The following is a 20,906-nucleotide window of genomic DNA, read 5'->3' as shown; positions in this document are numbered from 1 at the left end:
TCCCCAGTCAGGAGGATGCGCTCTTAACGGTGCGACAGGATTATTACGATGCACATCGAAGGCAATTGAGTTAACGTATCAATAGGCACAGCGACCAACAAGCGTATTCCAGCAGTAATGTAAAAATGGCGAGACTGCTTCACAACTTGCTGTTGTTGACAGTCGGACTGACGCTGAAGATCAGAGTTATGGGATACTGGTCTCTCATATATGGATATTGCGCGCTGTGCACGGGCGTAGCGCTGCTCAAACTTGGCTGGAATATCATCCTACGACCGTCAACAACCTTTCAGTGGACGGTTCGTGAGACACCCCCCGCGTGCCTGAATGACACGTCCTTGGGTACACACTGTTATGTTAGGATCAAGGTAAGACGCGCGTTTCTTTATGGAGCGAGGTAAATATGGATGCATATTAGTGTTTGTAAGCGTGCGTGTATTAGGATAACTTTGCCCTTCGGTGCTTTGCTCCTGGAAGGAACGTTACTGAACATAATTTCAGCACCATTTGGGTGGACAGCGACCACACTAACTGATAGTCATAGTTTGGACTCCTCTGTCCACTCAAATGGTGCCGAAAACAGCTCTTTTAGGCAGAGTTGAGATGTGTTTATATACCTGCAGAGCTTAGCACATAATGTGCGTTTCTCTAAAAAGTATTTGCCTTTTTGTACTTGACAACAGCTGCTTTAAGTATTGCCCATTAGAGTGTCTGGATACTTACAAAATATACCAGAAAGAAACTTTAAATGTTTTCCTAGAGTTCAATTTTAATGTTTGTCTCCAAAAACACAATTTTGAATTACCAAGAATGTCCATTAAACAGCCACCAAACTCATCACATACCAATTGATGCAGGCTGTTATAAAAAGGGGTATGAATTTTCCAGAATTGTCAACACAAGCTATTGCTTCAATATTAGCTGAAGTTTGCGGATCAGACTCCCCTCTCTCATATTTTATAGCTCTATAAAGCAGAGAGATGTGCAAATGGATTTTTACTTCAGGATGCACAAGACTGGTGGACATTTATCATATACTTCTTTTACAGTGAAGAATAACTGCCTCTGCTCTCTGTGTGGTTATTTAGGAGTCTGGACTCAGATTTCACTATGTTGCTGCAGGAGAACGAGGAAAGCCACTTATGCTGTTTTTGCATGGATTCCCTGAGTTTTGGTGAGATTTTATTAAAAACTCTCACACACTCATGCACATGGGATACACTTCTCTACAGGGATTCTGCCAGGCACAGTTCCAAAGTACGTTGTTGTTGAGTCAGTCTTCCACATTATAGCCTACACACAGAGTCATAGATTAATAACTTAGATAAGTGTGCTGGTTTGTTGTTGGATTTTTACTTTCACAGTCTAAATGACTCTACTGTTAATTTAAAAGCACACACCGGAGTCTCCCTTAATTTTGTCTAAATCCATGTATATAAATAGTATACTCTATATATAATACAATATATATATATATACACACATATATACTTCGTATGTAGTAAGCAGGTTGATTCTTGGTGTATTCAGCTCTGCAAACTGATATACAAAACCTTCCCTTTCAACAAATTTTTCTAAATCTGACTTGTTTTGGACCTAATATATCTAAATCTCATTGCATGGGGCAGATTTTTTGTCCATCTTATCCTAACACCATCTGTGGTGTGTTGTATCATTGTTGTGAACAGTGATATGGCCGGAATATTGCAATAATAGTTATGAGATGTTCTATGTAGTGCCGTGGCACTCTGAGTATCTGGGGACCAGTGAAGCTGTCATGTCTGTGAGCTGCCAAAATGCAGAACTGAGATCAGGACAGAACTGTGCCTAATTAATGTGGCACGGCTCCTTTCTGCTTCACTGGCCAATCTACTGTTCCAGAATCAGTGATGAACTCTTGAATATATAGAGGAGACCTGGAGGACACCCTCGCCTATGACTTCTGCTCCACTTTAGTTTGGTGCATTCAAAAAATGCAAGTCAAAGATTTCCCTTAGTGCTGAGCAATAGGGATATGTGGGGGTCGGAATAGTGTGCATGTTTGTTAATTTGACGCTCATCTATATTCTAACATATTGGGTTTAATTTCTGAGAACCTCTGCTGTACCTGACTCATCAGAATCAGTAAGGCTTACACGTTCTGCTCTCTCTCTCTCTCTCTCTCTCTCTCTCTCTCTCTCTGTCTGTCTGTCTGTGTCTCTCTGTCTGTCTGTCTCTCTCTCTCTCACACACACACACACAAAATCAACAATTTCTGATTGGGGGGTAGGCTACTACCAGCCTGGCAGATGAGTGTAATGATATGACTCAAAAGAATCAGACTTACATAACTCTAACTAGTTTCAGGGGACTTTCATTAAGTAAATTGATTTCAGACAGGCCTGCTTCTATGCCAGTACTTGGTGTGGAGGTTGATTATCCAAGAGAGTCAAAGGGGTCTGTCCTGTGGTTCAGTGTACAGTGCATGTGTCTGCAAGACATAATAAGCATTGTGCAATCATAGCAATGCGGGTTCGAATCTAGCCTGCTCCATGTCCCGATCCCATACCATCTCGCTTTCCTGTTTTCTCTTTACTCTCATGTACATAAAAGGTATAAAGCCCATAAATTAGAAAAGAGAATCATTGGGCCTTATTTATGAAACATAAGCGGAACAAAATTTGTGTAAATCGTTCATAAACCTATTTTACATAAATTGTCCCATTTAATTCCTTGTGTCAATTTATGTAAGAATGGTTTTATGAAGTGATGCATCGATGTAGCAGCCAATCATCGGTATCGGCTGATAAATGCAATTATCGGCACTATCGTCCAATTGTTTAAAAAATAACCGATGATCGGGGCCAATTATTTCCTCTCAATCAAAAGAGAGTGGAAAAACACAATGGATAATTAACTAACTATTTACATTTCTTTCAAATTATTATTATTTATCAGTGATTTGAAACAATGTAGCATGAAAAGCATCATATCATGAAAGTTATCGATATCGGTAGATTTTGTAGTAAATAATCGAATATTGTAATGACACAAAATATCGGTTCATCCTGTTTTATATACAATTTACACAAACTGCTTATAGACAGTTCTGCTCATGTTTCATGAATAAAATCCAAAGGGCTCTAATTTCGTGAGTGTGCAAGGTGCAGCACAACCTGCAACAACCGTGTGCTACGTCTTCACCAATTTTCACGAGAGCGGTAATTGTCATGCCAGTGCAAAGCGCAAGTGGCTGTGGGTGGGAGTGTTTGCGCTTTCTGTGAGTGTATGTGCACAAACTGTGGGTGTATTTTATGTTAATTAAGTGCCGCAAAGTGCAATTTGCTCTTTTCCTCAGAAATAGGTAATTGCGCTAAGACATTTTAGAACCATATTTGTTTTCAGCACAAAGTCTATATTCAGTTCCTACATTTGCAGTTTGGCGATTTCACAAGCAGTTGGTAATAAAGTTAATGTTCAAACTCTAAAAATATAGTGGAACATCAAATTCTGTCTCTGACAAATTGCAGCTGTTTTATGAAACAAAAATGTATGAGATTTGTGTTAAACTGTCTAGAAGTCATGGTTTATTTTTTATTATTATTGGTATGTTATTTATTTACAAGAATTTTTATGATCTAATATGTACTGGTATTTTTCCACCTGTTGTCAAATAATTTTTAAGCCACTGTTAATGGAGTGGCCTAAACTGGTATGAGTGTTTAGACCACTCCATTGTTTTGATTATATTTTCTTTTTATTTTTTTGGAGTAATTTGAATTTTGAAATATTTTTTTGTTTCATGTTTCAGTTAATTAATTAAATTTTTCAAATCAAAATCGACCAGTAGAAGTGAATTATGTGCGATACAATCACTGTTAATACTATCCATGATTTGTGTCAGTAGAAGGAAATCTTTAATTTACATTTACATTTATGCATTTGGCAGACGCTTTTATCCAAAGCGACTTACAGTGCACTTATTACAGGGAAAATCCTCCCAGAGCAACCTGGAGTTGAGTGCCTTGCTCAAGGACACAATGGTGGTGGCTGTGGGGATCGAACTGACAACCTTCTGATTATCAGTTATGTGCTTTAGACCACTATGCCACCACCACTCCAGATAATTCTTACATTCTACAGTATATAATTTAATGGAGTGTAAATTCAAATCCTGATGAGAAGCACATTTATAAAAAGAGAGTGTCACTGTCTGAAATATACCTGACATTCGACAATTATGAAGTTATTGCACAAAACAATGTACAGTAAGTCCAAATTTCTATTCTTATAAATCATAGCGTACAGTCCATTTGCACTAACAACTTATTATGAATGTGCTGCCTTTGTTTATATTGCTGGTGCGTGACAGGGAATGGACTATGTAATAGGTCTGTGCCGGAGAAGAACCTCAGAAATAAATTTCACCTGACCCAGTCCATTCTAGCTTTGCATGGACAATTTCGCCAAGCCCACTTGTGCTTAGACTTAACACATACTTATGTAGTACCCTCACCGCCTGGTAAGGGGAGATTGAACAGTAAACAAAGACACAAGACACGGAGCTGCTGCAACATCATCAGAGTCTCTGTATTTTCTCAGCTTAATGCAAATATTTCTGCATTCTCATTTATCAATAAACATATAACAACAGATTGTCTAAATAGATAAAGTCACAATATACAGAAAAATACACATTTACTCACATACAGCTTCTCATCAGGTACTGTTTCCACAAATTAAACAAATAATTTCAATAAACACTAGGATTACAATGCACATTAATAATACTATGTACATATATTCTGGTGAACCAACACATTCCTTCTTTAAAACACTAACTTCTAACTCTTAACTGTTAAATTAGTTATCAAAAGTACAAATACTATTGTATACATTTACTAAACTTTCACAATTTCTGTAACCGCATGGTCTTTGCCATCAGTTTAGCATTCACCAGTTGCACACGTGATACACTCATGGTTAACTTGAACCGAACTTTTAGACATCTTTAACGAACAATTAATACACTTCACAGAATGACATTTGCCATTTTTCACAGCCTTTAATTATACAAAGTGTATTTACATGACAATTTATTCATGTCATACCTGGTAAGGGGAGATTGAACAGTAAACAAAGACACAAGACACAGAGCTGCTGCAACAGCATCAGAGTCTCTGTATTGTCTGAGCAGCACGCTCCCTCCCCCAGCAGGTGAACAAGTCCCAAGGCAAAAGCAATCAAACACTCGATTGTCCATAGGCAAGGAATATAAATTGCCATCATCCAAAATCTTACAGTATGCATTAATGACATTCAATTTATTTTTCAATGACAACATCATATTCTGATGACACTAATTATTATTTTCTCTTTTTCTTTGTATATTTTTGTAACCACCACACTTACACGAAAATAACAAAACTTCATGGCCAAGGTGTATGTGCTCTGTGTGTGTATAGGCCTTTTGGCATCTAAATTGAACTAGCAAATGTATTCATATGAAACCCTTAAAAATTATAATGAATATTTCTCAAAATGCTCCCATGTTTTCCTAGGTTCTCCTGGCGTCACCAGCTGAGAGAATTTAAGAGTGAATTCCGTGTTGTTGCTGTAGACATGCGAGGCTACGGGGAGTCTGACCTGCCCTCCTCCACCGAGAGCTACCAACTGGACTACCTTGTCACTGACATCAAGGACATTGTGGAGTATCTTGGTAAGAACAGACTGCCTTGCTTATCTCAGCCCTATTTCCATTTCACATTCTTGTATGACTCAAGAATTTGATAAGATTTTTATAGTGGTGAATGCTAATGAGGCAGTCTTAACAATAGTGTGTGGTGAAGTTAAACATTTCACAGATGTTCTTGGCTTTTTTAGATATTGCCAGTTTAAGCTGCTTAAAATTAGGTCTTATGAACTGTGCCTGGATTTCAAATACATATTCGCTAGTTGAGCTACTGACTACGGCATGACTCATGGACATGTTCAGGTTTGGATTAATCTTAAATCATGACAAAGATAAATTATTTTGTCTGCTTGCGCATAGTGGCGTGTGTGGGTCTGTTTGTAAGTGGTCGGTGGTGTATTGTGACAGGCCGTCAAAATAAAGATTCATGATTATGTCTTGCTTCAGGGTCTCAGATCCAAGAAATTGGAATCACTCTGTTGCAAACAGTGGATATGTCCACCCTTGCTCTGAGCAAAGGTGTCATTCATAACTAGTCAGTACTTGTTATAACACTAAATTAAATTGAACTTAAGTTACTCAGGAAGAAGACACACATGATATACATCAAGCTTATACATGATCGACAACATAAACTGTTGTTATTTCACCAAGAAGGGTATATTGCGAAACAAGCAGTATTTAATTTCATTATTTTGTGTTACTGTATATATTGCTCAATAAAATTAATATTTGGGATTAAATAGAAACAATGTTGGCTTGATTTAAGCATTTGGTTTATTGCTTATTTTCTATAATTGTTTTAGTGGCATTTTTCTTTATTATTTTTCATTTAATTTTATTTATATTTAATTCAACGGTCAATGTAAATTTGTATAAATTTAACATAAGTTGGAGCTGTAGAGGTCAACAAGAGTTTGAGTCCGGGTCATGCCATTTCCAGAACCTGTTCCAAATAGCCTATGTGGCAAAAAAGGCCCCAAAAGTCATTCTTTAACAAAAACTGTTTTGTTATTTATTAACATTATTAAGGGGCCATATCATATTGCAGAGCCAGAAAATACCATCAGTTAAATCTTTACTGGGGCCTGAACTGAAATTGTCTTCTGTGAATTTTGAGTTATCTAAAGTTATCTGTTCTGCTGGGAATGACTTATGGGAATTAAAGAACAGCGGAAAAACATAAATCTGAATGATCCAAAAGAAGGATTTGCTGTTTTAAAATAATATGTTGTCAGAGTGGTTGGGGGGTGAGATGATAATCTGACGTAGTGCGAGGCAATCATCTGTGCTTGAATCGGGTCCTTGAATAATGTCTAAGGAAGGGTAGCCGGTGGACTTTCTGGTGCCCCCTTAGGGTAAGATGGTGCCCCCGTAGGGAATTGGTGGCCAGTGCAGACTGTGTAATATGCGTTTAGGGAGCGGCGGTACTGTATGTAGTAAATCTGTCAGCCTCTTAAAGGAATAGTTCTCCCAAAAAATTACAATTCTGTTATGATTTACTCACCATTACACAAACCCTTATGTCTCTCGTTCTTCAATGGAACATAAAAGGTGAAATTGTAAAACAGTTATTTGCAGTATAATGACTCTGGTCTGCCAATTTTGAAAAAGAACCAAAAAACACATTAAAGCACAGAAAAAGTAATCGATACAACCTATGCACTATATTCCAGGTGTTCTGAAGATATATGATCACTTTGTGTAATGAACAGAGCGAAATTGAGGTCATTATTCAATCTAAAATCAGTTTGATCCGTTAAAGGGGGCTACATCGATGGCATCAAATCTTATTGGCTCTCTTTTTCCTTAGAAATCATATATTTACTGTGCATTTACACATTGAGAAAAAAGAATTGCTTTCAGAGGCTTCATAAGGAGTTGGGAAGAAAATAAGATTGCATTTCGAACTGTTTTGATAACAATGCAGACAGATGACACTTTGGAGGTTAAGTCAATCACTAAATAGGGAGCAAGGGAGCATCCAATATCTTTCCTATGCTGCTAAGTGTGACTTTCAGGCTGCAAATGATGTTTGATAACCCCACTCAACATGGTTATCAGTACTTACATTCAAAATGTATAATGTATAGTTGTATTTTATTATAACATTGTTGGCAGTAATTGGATGATTCAAGCCATTACTTATATCGGAAGGAATTATGCTGCTTTCTGATTGTTAAAATGCTTCAGCACTGGCTATTGCTTGTTTGTTTGACAGTGCAAAGACAGCCAAAGTAGAAAAAACATCATCAATCATTTTTATTGTGCTTTTCCCAACACAAATTGTTCCAAAGTTTTATAGAAAAACAGCTGTACTGTCTGTAACATCTTAAATGTAACATTTTAAAAATATGAATTACCAAAAACCCTCCTGGAAACTCCACATTGCTTGGTATCATTTTTAGGAAAACTATCTGCTCTATAAAAAAAAATCAGCATTTTTATTAAGGGCTACTATTACAAATCAAAACGAGAAATATAAAATGCAGACAGCTGTCACGCTCGGTCTCAGGAGGTTAAATACTTTTAAAAAATTCACCTTCTCTGTTTCACAGAAGAAAGTCATATGGGTTTGTAATGAAATTAGGGTGAGTATATAATGGCAGAATGCTCTTTCAGAGAAACTATTTCTCTAAGGAAGAGGTTAGTTACTCTTTTGCTCATTTCTAGATGTTCTCATCAGAAGTTTCTAGAAATAAATCTCTATCCTGATGGACATTCTGTCCTGTTTTGCCTCACTGACACTAATGTACTTTAAATATGCACTGATACACACACGCACACTTACATAAATATAGAGAAACATATGGGCACAGCATGCCAGCGTACTGAATCTCACTATTCATCATCAAATACAAGCACTCACTTTTCTTGCATGTACTCACATACATACACACATTACAACAAACAAACATGTCAGCTTCCTCCCTCTCCTCTCCTCAGGATACAACAGATGTTTGCTCGTGGGGCATGACTGGGGTGGCATCATTGCATGGCTCTGTGCAATTCACTACCCTGAAATGGTGACAAAACTCATAGTGCTGAACAGCCCTCACCCCTGTGTGTTCACTGGTAAGTGACCTATACATCTGACAATTAGACTTCAGGTTCTGTCATGCCAAGCCAGAGGGACTGCTTTAGTTTTTAGGGCTCATTAATATTATGTGCATCATTCACAATGAAATATTGTGGTTGTGCTTGGGGAATCTTGGGGCTTTGCCCTCCATCTGGCTCCTGTGCTCCAGCCTAGAGGAGGAGGTAATTACAGGCAGGCGTCTGGCAGAGACATGGGGGGACTGTGGCAAGTCTTATAACACTACACAATACTCACTGAGAGTGACATATACAAGACCACACCTATTGTTTTTCTTGTACTTTTGGAATTTATATCTGCTAATAAGGGGGTCTGTTCCAAAATCTAGTGAGCTGCCTCTGGATTAAAGGCATCATTGACAAACTCCCACACTCCAATATGTAGGTACCTTAGTTATACATCTAAAGAAACCATATTTTGCCTAAATTCTTAAATAGCATAGTTTGTATTCTTCGCTGGGAAAGCGATTCAGAATGCAGTGATGAGCTTGATGGAAAATTAAATCCAAGATGGCGGACAAAGCGAGAGAAATTCTTAATAAAAATATATGTTTAAATCTGTTTAATAGTTAAAAGTATCAATAGTTTATAATAATAGAAAATTGACTTTTTTACCCAAATGTGTGTGTACTATGTATATTTATGCTAGAGTATTGTGTCGTTTGTCTCGCATCACCTGTATTGAAATCAATGGAGCGCAATAGTCAAGTTCCTGAAGTGAAAATCCCATTTATTTTCTCTATAGGAGAAATTATTTTTAATAATAACTTATAAACCATTGAAGACAGACTTACAGAGGCTGTTAAAGGGAAAATTAACCCAAAAATGAAAATTCTCATCATTTACTTACCCTCATGCCATCCCAGATGTGTATGACTTTCTTTCTGCAGAACTCAAACAAAGATTTGTTGAAGAATATCTTTTGGTCCATACAATGCAGTGCCAACATTTTGAAACTCCAAAATACACACAAAGGCATAAAAGTAGTCCATACGACTCCAGACTTCATATCTTCAGGAGCGTTATGATAGGTGTGGATGAGAAACAGTCAATATTTAAGTACGTTTTTTTATTCTCCCTGACCAGTAGGGGGCGATATGCATGAAGAATGTGAATCACCAAAATGCAAGAAGAAGAATGTAATAATGAAAGATAAAGTGGAGATAGACTGAGCAGGGAGGAGAATTTATAGTAAAAAAGGACTCAAATATTGATATATTCTTCTAAAAATTGTGTTCAGCAGATGAAAGAAAGTCATACACATCTGTGATGGAGAACTATTTAAGTGTCATAAAGTAGTTAATGAAATCAACAGAACTAACCTCTGACAATCGCTTCATGTCATCTACTTACTCAGGTGAGGCACTGTCAAAAAATGCTCACCGCGACTCTAAGGTATTGGTGATATGGAGCCACATCGTTTTTTTCTATATATTTTTTTTTTACAATTTTTAAAAAGTAATACATTAAACTTACACCAAACATACACCAATCCAAGTGAAAACACTGGAGACCGGAATTGGAAAACAGGAGTGCTTTATTAATTGTGGAACACTTGCACGTTCAGGAAAAAGATGGAAATGCAACATGATCATTCAGGAAGTCAGCCTGTTGTTTCCAAGAGTTCCGGTCCCATAGGATTGGCTGCGTTATGCCGACTCACCAATAAGCACCAGTTACAAGCTCTGCACTGACCGCCCATTTCCATGACATACTAGTTGTACACATTTCTATAAATTTGTATTTAATTTTGTCAATTGCAATGCTTCATGGCATTGCAGTTCATCCCCTCTTGATACACGAAAAGTACACAATCTGTCTTTTTGTCGATTTTTAAATACTTTTTTGCTTCAAATCAAAATGTATTTTAATGTGGTTCACTTTGCAGCTGTTTGGTTTGGTTCATGGCCTGGAACTCTGTTATGAAGGACTTTTTTAGGGGAAAATACTTATGGAACCAAGACGGCTGAAAAGGTGTGTTGGCACTGCGCTGCTTGGTGAGCGCTACTTGAATGATGCAAGGATTTTATCCTTATGTAATGTGTTCCAAATAGGTCTTTTATGTGGCTCCATTTCAGTTAGGATGCTGCCATAAAAGAAAGCTGCCTATGTAGGCAGGAGGCAGCTCCCTAGTTTTTGGAACAGATCCAGGATGTCTTTACTCCTAAACTTTCTTTTGCATGCATTATGAAAGGGATGTCGCCTGGATGCGACACAGTGTGACAATATAAATAAATGAATCCAAGTCTTTTCTGATGTCAGAATATTTAAAACTTCTACATGAGAGAATGTAGATGTTAAATGTTAAATAATAAAACAAAATGATAAAATAAAATAAAAAACATGATAACTGATATATGTGCTGACTGCATTCATCTATACAACATCAATATCCATTCCAATATTGTACTAAGGTAATAAACACATTTAAGCAATTCCTAATAACATGCATGTGATTTATATGACTTAAATGTTTTTAAATGTAAGTTTATTCACTAACAAAGGGGATTTTTTTTTTATGCTTGAAAAATCAATACAAATTGCTTGAGAGGACCGATTTCCTTGGCAAAAATGTGCAGCCTCAACACAGTGCACCGTGCCAGAATTTGTAAAAAATGTTTTAAATGAATGCCTGGACGTAGTTTGACTACAAAAATGTGTGTGCAAGTCATAAAATAGAGGGAAATGTTTCATTTGCTCTGTCTTCTGCTGGCATACATGTGTTGTTCATTTATTATCATCTTCTGTGTCCAGATTATGCCCTTTGTCACCCAAGTCAGATGCTCAAGTCATGTTACTACTTTTTCTTCCAATTGCCTCATTACCCAGAGTTTATGCTGTCCATCAATGACTTCAAGGTAAGCATGACATGACATATATTGTTGATATCTATCATGTTTTTGTGTTTTGTTCATTTTTTGTGTTCATGTCTTTTAATTTGAAAGTTTAATTCCTTTTTCTTTGCCACTGTCTTGTGTCAGGTATATTTATGTAAAGTTTTTTGGAAGTCAAGTCAAGTGTAGTTTAGTTCATGTTTATGTTTATGTTCACGGTTTTTGGATTTCACATTTATGAATAAACTGCACTTGAGTTCTTCACATGCAAGCCTCATCCGTCCCAGAGCCAGCTTTACAAGCCTCAGCGGCACGTTATGCCATGTTGCCATTTCTACCTCATCTTGCCATGTTACCACGTCTGCCACGTCAAGTGACCCTGCCTTGGTCCTCCGAGCCTCTGGCTGCACCCTGGCCTTCGAGTCTTCGGCTACTCTCCGAGTTCCCAGTTCTCCAGTTTTTTCCCCATGAGCCTCTCATGGCTCCACCTTCCGTGGCTCTACCCAGGTCTCATGCTCCACGCCCTGTTTTACCAGGCCACGCCTCACACCCTATCTATCTCGCCAGGCCACACCTCACACTCTGTCTTGCCAGGCCACGCCCAACGCCTTGTCTCGCCAGGCCATGCCTCAAGGACCCCCACCCAGCTCCCCATTGAACTCCATGTATTTTTGTTTGGACGTCAGGAGCAGCCCTTGTTGGGGGGATGTGTCACGTTTATGTGTTTTTTTTTCATGATTTGTGTTCATGCCTTTTATTTTGAAAGTTTAATTCCTGTTTAGTTGCCATTGACTTGTGTCAGTTATTGTTTATGTAATGTTGTTTGGAAGTCAAGTCAAGTCAAGTCAAGTCAAGTCTAGTTTAGTTTAGTTTCATGTTTATGTTTATGTTCACGGTTTTTTGATTTCACATTTATGAATAAACTGCACTTGGGTTCTTCACATCATCATTGTCATTGCCAGCCTTCATTACAATATCTAATTTAATTAATTAATATTAAAAGAAATGGTAGCTTGTGGAGGGATACAAATCAATTCTTCATCCCTTTAGTAATCTCATATATATCAGTATTGTCCATATGGATAATCTTTGAAAAACTACAGAGATTCAGTTTGTCATAAATTGGATGATTCTTGATTAAATTGATAATGCTTGTGATTTAAATTGCATGACAATCTCTACCACTTTAATTACCCAAAACATTCATTAAATTTGGATTATTTCACCGGACTGACCAGCTTCTCTCTTTAGCATGCACAATTGTTTGTGAGTTAATCAGTGAGCCAAGTTCATCCATCTGGCTTCAACCCTCAGTCATTATGAATAAGCCCTAGTTTGCACAGCAGCTGACACCAGTTTGTGTTTGAGGTCTGATTGTTTTATGCATATCATGCATAATAATGGGAAACCCAGCCAATGAAGACATCTTTTTTGTTTAAAAAAAAAATTATTTATAAGAGAAAGAATAACAATAATTATTTTGTAAAACTCTGTAAAATGTGTGTGTGGGTAGCGGGGGAGCCGTGTCATTTTTAGATAATTTTTTATTCTGCTTTCTCATTGGGTGCTGATGTGGATTTGCAGGCCCTGAAGAGTTTATTTACCAGCCGCAGCACAGGCATCAGCTGTAAGGGCCGCTGGCTCACCACAGAAGACCTTGAAGCCTACCTGTATGCCCTCTCCCAGCCAGGGGCCCTCACTGGGGCCCTCAACTACTTCAGAAATGTCTTCAGGTTCTTTAAAATTGTGTCTTATTTTCTAGTTTGTGTATATATATATATACACACACACAGACACACACTGGCGGCCAAACGTTTGGAATAATGTACAGATTTTGCTCTTATGGAAATAAATTGGTACTTTTATTCACCAAAGTGGCATTCAACTGATCACAATGTATAGTCAGGACATTAATAACGTGAAAAATTACTTTTACAATTAAAAAAACAAAATGCTCAGAGCTTCTTAAGCTACTTCATAGAGTTCTCATCAAAAAATGCTCCACGTGCAGCAATGGCAGCATTGCAGATCTTTGGCATTCTAGCCAATGTCTGTGTTTCTTTGCCCACTCAAACCTTTTCTTTTTGTTTTTATATTTCAAAAGTGGCTTTTTCTTTGCATTTCTTCCCATAAGGCCTGCACCCCTGAGTCTTCTCTTGTCTGCTATACATGAAACTGATGTTGAGCAGGTAGAATTCAATGAAGCTGTCAGCTGATGACATTTGAGGTGTCTATTTCTCAAACTAGAGACTCTGATCTACTTATCCTCTTGTTTAGTTGTAAATCTGGCCTTGCACATATCATTCTGTCCTTGTTAGAGCCAGTGGTCCTTTGTCTTTGAAGACTGTAGTGTACACCTTTGTATGAAATCTACATTTTTTATATTTTTTTGCCAATTTCAAGCATTGTTTAGCATTCATTCCTCAAAACAATGATTGACTAATGAGTTTCTAGAGAAAGTTGTTTTATTTATTTATTTTGCCATTTTTTCCCCTAATATTGACCTTAAAACATGCCAGTCTTTTACATACTGTGGCAACTCAAAAACAAACACAAAGACAATGTTAAGCTTCATTTAATTAACCAGATAGCTTTCAGCAGTGTTTTATATAATAGCAAGTGATTTGCTAGTACCAAATGAGCAATTTAGGATGATTACTCAAGGATAAGGTGTTGGACTGATGGCTGCTGGAAATGGGGCCTGTCTAGATTTGATCAAAAATGACTTTTTTCAAATAGTGATGGTGCTGTTTTTCACAACAGTAGTGTCCTGACTATACTTTGTGATCAGTTGAATGCCACATTGGTGAAATAAAGTACCAATTTCCTTCGGAAACAGCAAAATCTAAACATTATTCCAAACTTTTGGCCACCAGTGTGTGTGCGTGTGCGTGTGTGTGATTGTGTGTATATGTGTATATATATATTTAAGCAATATCACACGAGCAAGAGTGCTATATGGCCCTAAATCAGCCCTACATCAGCACTGCTGTGATAATTACATAGGTAAGTGCTGATGTAGGGCTGATTTAGGGCCATATAGCACGCTTGCTCAGTGTGATATTGCTTATATACAACAGTTCAATGAACAAGTAAATTAAAAAAAATTAGGAAAAAACGAGTACGGTCATAAAAACGCATTTGTGCATGGAACTACTTTCTTACACGACGAATCAGAATCTGCCGTTGCTGGTAAATGATGCGTCCAAGCCTCCATTAGTAATTCAAAAAGTTCACTTCAGAAATAGTATCACGGCTTGTGCTGTTTCTAACAAGTTATTGGATAAACAAGGATAGATGGATGGATGGATGTGTGTGTGTGTGTGTGTGTGTGTGTGTGTGTGTGTGTGAGAGAGAGAGAGAGAGAGAGAGAGAGCATACGCAATCACCTGTTGCCACACCCCAATCAGAGATGCTGTCAGCTTTTTCAGTGGAAAATAGACGCCCAAGCGGGGGTATTCCTCTCTATTTCACGGTAGCCAGTGCACAAGTGTCATTCACTATAGAAACAGCGATGTCCTCCGCCATTTTAAACAGTATGTAACCAATGTGGAAACTCTGGAAAAAGGTAAGCACTTGAGTTCTGTAATAAATCAGTCTGTTGTGTATCTCAGCATGAGGCTTAATCCTGAAGTTGTCCATTTAAGGCCGTTTAAAGCTATTTCCTAGCTTAATGTATTCGTAATACAGCGATCACAGAGCGCAGTTCTATGTAAACAATAACTAAAGGATTCACTTTACTTCACCAACTGGCTACTATTACTCACAAAAAATATATTTTGCCACCACCTGCTGGCTAACATAATTACTTAATTTCAAAAATAAAGCCAGTAACTCCTAACAGACACACTGTGATGCACACACAGTGAAGCATCTGAGTGCTGATGCTGTAACACCATCAGTGTTCATGGAACGTCTCTCGTCCAATCAGATTCGAGGACCGGAACTAATTGGTATATATATATATAATTTATTTTTTATTTTTTTCACCAAAAAAAGAAAATAATAATAAATTTTTGTCCCTGACCACTCTTACAGCTTGTAATAAATTCAGTAATATAATCTAATATTTCCAGGTATAAATATATTAATGTTTCTGTTACTTTTGGCACATATACAGATGTTTCTTATGCCAAAAGATGACATGGACATGTCTAGTAGTTTGTGAGTGATAAAGGGACATCTAATTACCACCGAATTACAGACATGTAGTAAAGGGAATGTTGCCCTCCAGTGTCTTCTCTGGATATTGATATTTGGGGATATTGTATACAAGGAACCGTTTTGATGGGAATACGTTGAGTTGTTTTCAGAAATTATAGTAATAATGTTTAAAAACAGGATTTTAAATGAATTTTTTTTTTTCAAATAGATATTTCTTAATGTTATAAAAGTAATATTGAAAACCTGCATGACTGAGGTTGACAGAATAAGACTACATATTTCATATGTGCATGTGTCCTTGTCAAGAGAGAGATTGATTTCATGTTTCCTGAACTGCACAGCCATTAACTCATAATGGGTTCAGATCAGCATTAGATCAGTTCCTGGCTGTTTGCTATGACTAAGTACTAATACTAGTACTAACAAAAATCAATATTGGGATTTGAATTGATTTGTCACATCCTCAAAACAATTGTGGACAGCCAAATATTCTGTGTTAATATGTTGGAAGAGTATATGGTTTGGAGCATGTGAGATGTCCATGTTTAACTAAGCCCTCCCTCTGCTCCTTTAGCACACTTTTATTATGTCTCAGGGCAGAGCTGTGCTGACTGTGTGTTTGTGTTCATGAGTGGGTGTGTGTAGGTGGACAGGTGGGTGTGTGTAGGAGGGCGCTGACATATTTTCTACAGAAAATAGGAACACATAACTTTATTTTAGAAAGTCAATGAGAGAGACATGAAATTGCATACATTCTTCTTTAGGGGATTGTCATAAATCTCCAGCATACTTGTATCATATTCTAACCTTGAATCAAAACAGAAATGAACAGGTTAACACGTTACAATAAGGTTCCATTCGTTAATGCGTTAGGTATTATGAAATAAAAATGAACAATACATTTTTACACCACTTATTAATCTTTGTTAATGTTAGTTGATAAAAATACAATCGTTCATTGTTAGTTCATGTTAGTTCATAATGCATTAACTAAAGTTGCACACTGACAACTTTTGATTTAGAAAATGTATTAGTATATGTTGAAATGAACATAAACCAAGATTAATAAGTGCTTTACAAGTATTGTTCATTGATAGTTCATGTTAACTAATGTAGTTAAAGAGATAGATCACCCAAAAATGAAAATTCTCTCAGCATTTACTCATCCTTGCCATCACAGATATGTATGACTTTCTTTCATCTGCTGAATTTCTCAGCTCTTTTGGAGCATACAATGCAAGTGAATGGGTTCCAAAATCACATAAATCAGCATAAACGTAATCCGTAAGACTCCAGTGGTTAATTCAATGTCTCCAGAAGCGATATGAAAGGTCTGGGTGAGAAACATATCACTTACACATTATTCTTTTTGTGTTTTTGGTCATACACATTCTTCATGCATACAGCCCCCTACTGGGCAGAGAGATGAATTTCTAGCAAAAAATTACTTTTCGCAAAATAACTAACTATTGATCTGTTTCTCTCTCACACTCACACACACACACACACACACACACACACACACACACACACACACACACCATCATATTGATTCTGAAGATATGGATTAAAACACTGGAGTCTTATATATTACTTTTATTGCTCTATTTTTGTGCTTTTTGGTTCATCAAAATGTTGGCACCATTCACTTGCATTTTATGGTATTTTAGATATTCTTCTAAAAATCACAATTTGTTTTCTGCAGAAGAAAGAATGTCATACGCATCTGGGCTGGCATGATGGTGAGTAAATAATGAGAGCATTTTCCAGTTTGCAACCTAAAAAAAGTCCTCATAAACCACCCAAACCTATCCACACACACACACACACACACACACACACACACACACACACACTTAACATTGATTTTAATGAAAATGTTCTCATCATTTACTTACCCTCATGTCATCCCAGATGTGTATGAATTTCTTTCCTCAGAAAGAAACACAAGCAGAACACAAACAAAGATTTTTAGAACAATGACTCAGCTTTGTAGGTCCATACCTTGCAAGACAATGGGGACCTAAACGTTGACGCATTAAAGTAATCCATATGACTTTCCAGTGTTTTATACAATGTCTTCTGAAGTGATCCAATCGATTTTGGATGAGAGCAGACAAAAATATATAACTCCTGTTTAACTATAAACCTTAACATCAGCAGTCTCCTTGGCGATCATGATTTCAAGCTTGATTACACTTCCATCATCTAGTGCTCTTTGCATGCATCAAGCACTAGAAAGTGTAATCAAGCTTGAAATTATGATTGTGCCTAGAAACTGCAATTTTTGGGTATTTCCCCACCCAGAATTGATTAGATAGCTTTAGAAGACATTGAATAAACCACTGGAGTCGTATGGATGACTTTTTATGATTTCTTTATGTGCTTTTTGGAGCTTCAAAGTGTTGGTCACCATTCACTTGCATTGTATTGATCTACAGAGCTGAGATATTTGTTTTTAAATTCTTCATTTGTGTTCTGCAGAAGAAAGAAAGTTATACACGTCTGGGATGGTATGAGGGAGAGTAAATAATGAGATCATTTTCATTTTTGGGTGAACAATTCCTTTAAGATGTGTGAATACACTTTGCAGTAAGTCAGTTTTAACCCTCTATTTAACTAACCAATATAGTAAGATGTTAAAGATGAATGCTGCGTTTTCAATATCTACTTTCTGCAGTGTCCTCCCACTGAGTCACTGTGAGGTGAGGTCTCCTGTCTTGCTACTGTGGGGAGAGAGAGATGCTTTTCTGGAGCAGGACATGGCCGAGGCCTGTCGTCTGTACATCAGAAACCATTTCCGCCTAAACATCATCTCTGGAGCCAGTCACTGGCTGCAGCAAGACCAGCCTGACATTGTCAATACACTCATATGGACTTTCATCAAGGAGGGAGAGGGCCGGAAACACTACAGGAACTTATAATGAGGTCCTTCTCCCTCTGGCCTTGTCTGTCGAGGCACGAGGAGACCAGGGATGATGCCTGTGAAAACAAACCAATGTAATGATTAATGCAATCACCATTTTAAATTTGATACATCTAAAGTATAGAAACAAATGAAACTTCAATGAAGCGGAAAAGAACAAAAGCACATTTTAATTGGAGAGTTTGCTTAGAGGGTTGAGTGTTTGATCTGTTTTTCTCAAGTTTGCACATGACATTCGCCTTAAAGTTTAATGGTGACAATATTTTAAAATGTGTTGCACAATCTCTGTAAGTTGTATTGTGTGGTGCCTTTTGACAGCATTTTGCAACGTAAAGATGTGCCATGTCTTTTGAGACTGAACTGTGGGGTTATCAGACATTTATATCATCAGATTTGCTACTCTCTACTCTAAACACAATGTTAAAATATGGGTAGTGATGTCTTGTTAAAATATTGTTCCTGGTGTTTTGTTTTTTTTTGTAATTTTTGACAATACTTTGCTTAAACAGTTGAGAATGCCATTATATTTTGATCCTCTTGTATGACAAAACAAAGTGATGTGTCAATATCGTACTTATTTTGTATCTCTTCCTAAATGCTGCATCTAAAAAAAGTAGAAACCAGCTCTGCACCATTTTGTAAGCAAATAAATAATAACAGGAACTCACTTACCTGATCTCGTATTTTTATTAAAAAAATTACAGTGAAAAGTTACTTTAGATAGACTCTTGACTGGACCTTAAGGAGAGGTACAGACATTAATTATGATTTTGGAAGGATTTGTCCATTTTTAAACTTTAACTACCAACCTTTCAAAAAACATCCAGATCAATAGCCAACATAACTTGTTAGATTTCACAGATTCTTGAGATAAGGGACAAAATATGTCTACATAAAATAATCCACTTTTATGTTAGAAATCAAGAAAATCATAATAACAACTGGAGAAGTTAAATCGAAAAGAAATGTGTATATGTATAACTTATATTTGTAATTTCATTAGAATTTGTTTTAAATGCATGCTCTATACTTGGAAGCACATTTAACCTGTCTTCAGCAAGAGGTCACAATGTTAAACTGCCAAACAAAGTGTTTAAAAATGCAACACGTTTATAAATCTAAATATCAAATGTAGGGTATGATCTGTAAGATATCAAACAATTCCAAAAGTATAAACTTTAAATGTAATTTTCCATTAAAAACTGTCTATTCAAAGTTGTGTCCTCACTTTGCATTAAATCTTTTTATAATGATAACTTTTATAGAATCCTGAATAAATCAGACAATGTCATGGTCAGCTATAACCCTGAGTACCCCTTTCACACTTCCTGTTCATGGTGGATGCAACAGTAGGACACGTGGACTGAGTTCGGAATTGCATGCTACCATACTACTTTTACAATTTCTGACATGATAGACTAATATGGCTGAAGTAGTAGTATATATAGTAATATGAATAGAAAGTCATTCTGAACTCAGCCATGGTCTGGTTGTTAATTTTTTTTTTTATATTTAAAAAAACAATGTTGAAGTCTCTGCAGTTGCAGCTAACATGTCAACACCATCAACCCATTGTGATCATTTCTGTTAAGAATTGTAAAATAATTTTGGCATTTGAGTTAGGTTATAGAGGCAGCTTTAACTGAGAAAAAGAAAGATAAAAAATTTCAGTAAGATGAATAAATGTCAATTTTCAGAAAAAGCATTTTAATAAAAACCTGTTCCTGTATATGGTTCATTGCTGAGACCTGTGTCAACAAATATATCCATTTCAAATGAATTTAGTATTAAAAATAAAAACTATGATTTAAACCCTGTTTTGTGTCTTGTCTCAAAAATCAGCGATTTTATATATTTTTAAATCTTAAATCTTCTTCTTCTTCTTCTTCTTCTTCTTCTTATTATTATTATTATGTATTTCAAAGAACATGCTTTGTTCTTTTTGAAAATTTAATATCTCATATTCCATAATTGGTACAGACTCTTAATTTTACACTTTGCTTCTTAAATGATATTGATAATTTCCAGAGAGGTTTTTGAAAATATTTTTCTTTAGCATTGTTGGACCCTTTATCTTAAATAAAATAAAAAAGCCTAAAGCATGTTCATTTAAAAAAAAAAATTATAATAATAATTTAAATAAATTGTCTGACATATCACTTTTGATATAAGTAAATATGTCAATAAGTTTACAATTTTAAGAATTTTAGATTTT

The 20,906-nt window shown here is 36.5% G+C and overlaps 1 protein-coding gene across 2 annotated transcripts; it reads left to right on the top strand.

The window, feature by feature from the left end:
* The first annotated feature begins 23 nt into the window (after nucleotides 1-23).
* Nucleotides 24-20,436, top strand: LOC127654181 (epoxide hydrolase 4-like). 2 transcript variants are annotated; one of them, XM_052141240.1, is made up of 7 exons: nucleotides 24-368; nucleotides 1,089-1,174; nucleotides 5,541-5,698; nucleotides 8,618-8,746; nucleotides 11,597-11,625; nucleotides 13,186-13,334; nucleotides 18,446-20,436. In XM_052141240.1, exons 1-7 carry the CDS (start codon nucleotides 126-128, stop codon nucleotides 18,687-18,689), a joined length of 1,038 nt encoding a protein of 345 aa, XP_051997200.1. In that variant the 5' UTR covers nucleotides 24-125; the 3' UTR covers nucleotides 18,690-20,436. The 2 variants fall into 2 exon arrangements, with proteins under 2 accessions (XP_051997200.1, XP_051997198.1); XM_052141238.1 differs by having other exon boundaries at nucleotides 11,522-11,625.
* Nucleotides 20,437-20,906: the final 470 nt, after the last annotated feature.

Source organism: Xyrauchen texanus, chromosome 13 (genome assembly GCF_025860055.1).
Source record: "Xyrauchen texanus isolate HMW12.3.18 chromosome 13, RBS_HiC_50CHRs, whole genome shotgun sequence".
NCBI classification, from domain to species: Eukaryota; Metazoa; Chordata; class Actinopteri; order Cypriniformes; family Catostomidae; genus Xyrauchen; species Xyrauchen texanus.
The sequence above is the reverse complement of the archived record's forward strand: the minus strand, read 5'-3'. Positions and strand labels throughout refer to the sequence as shown.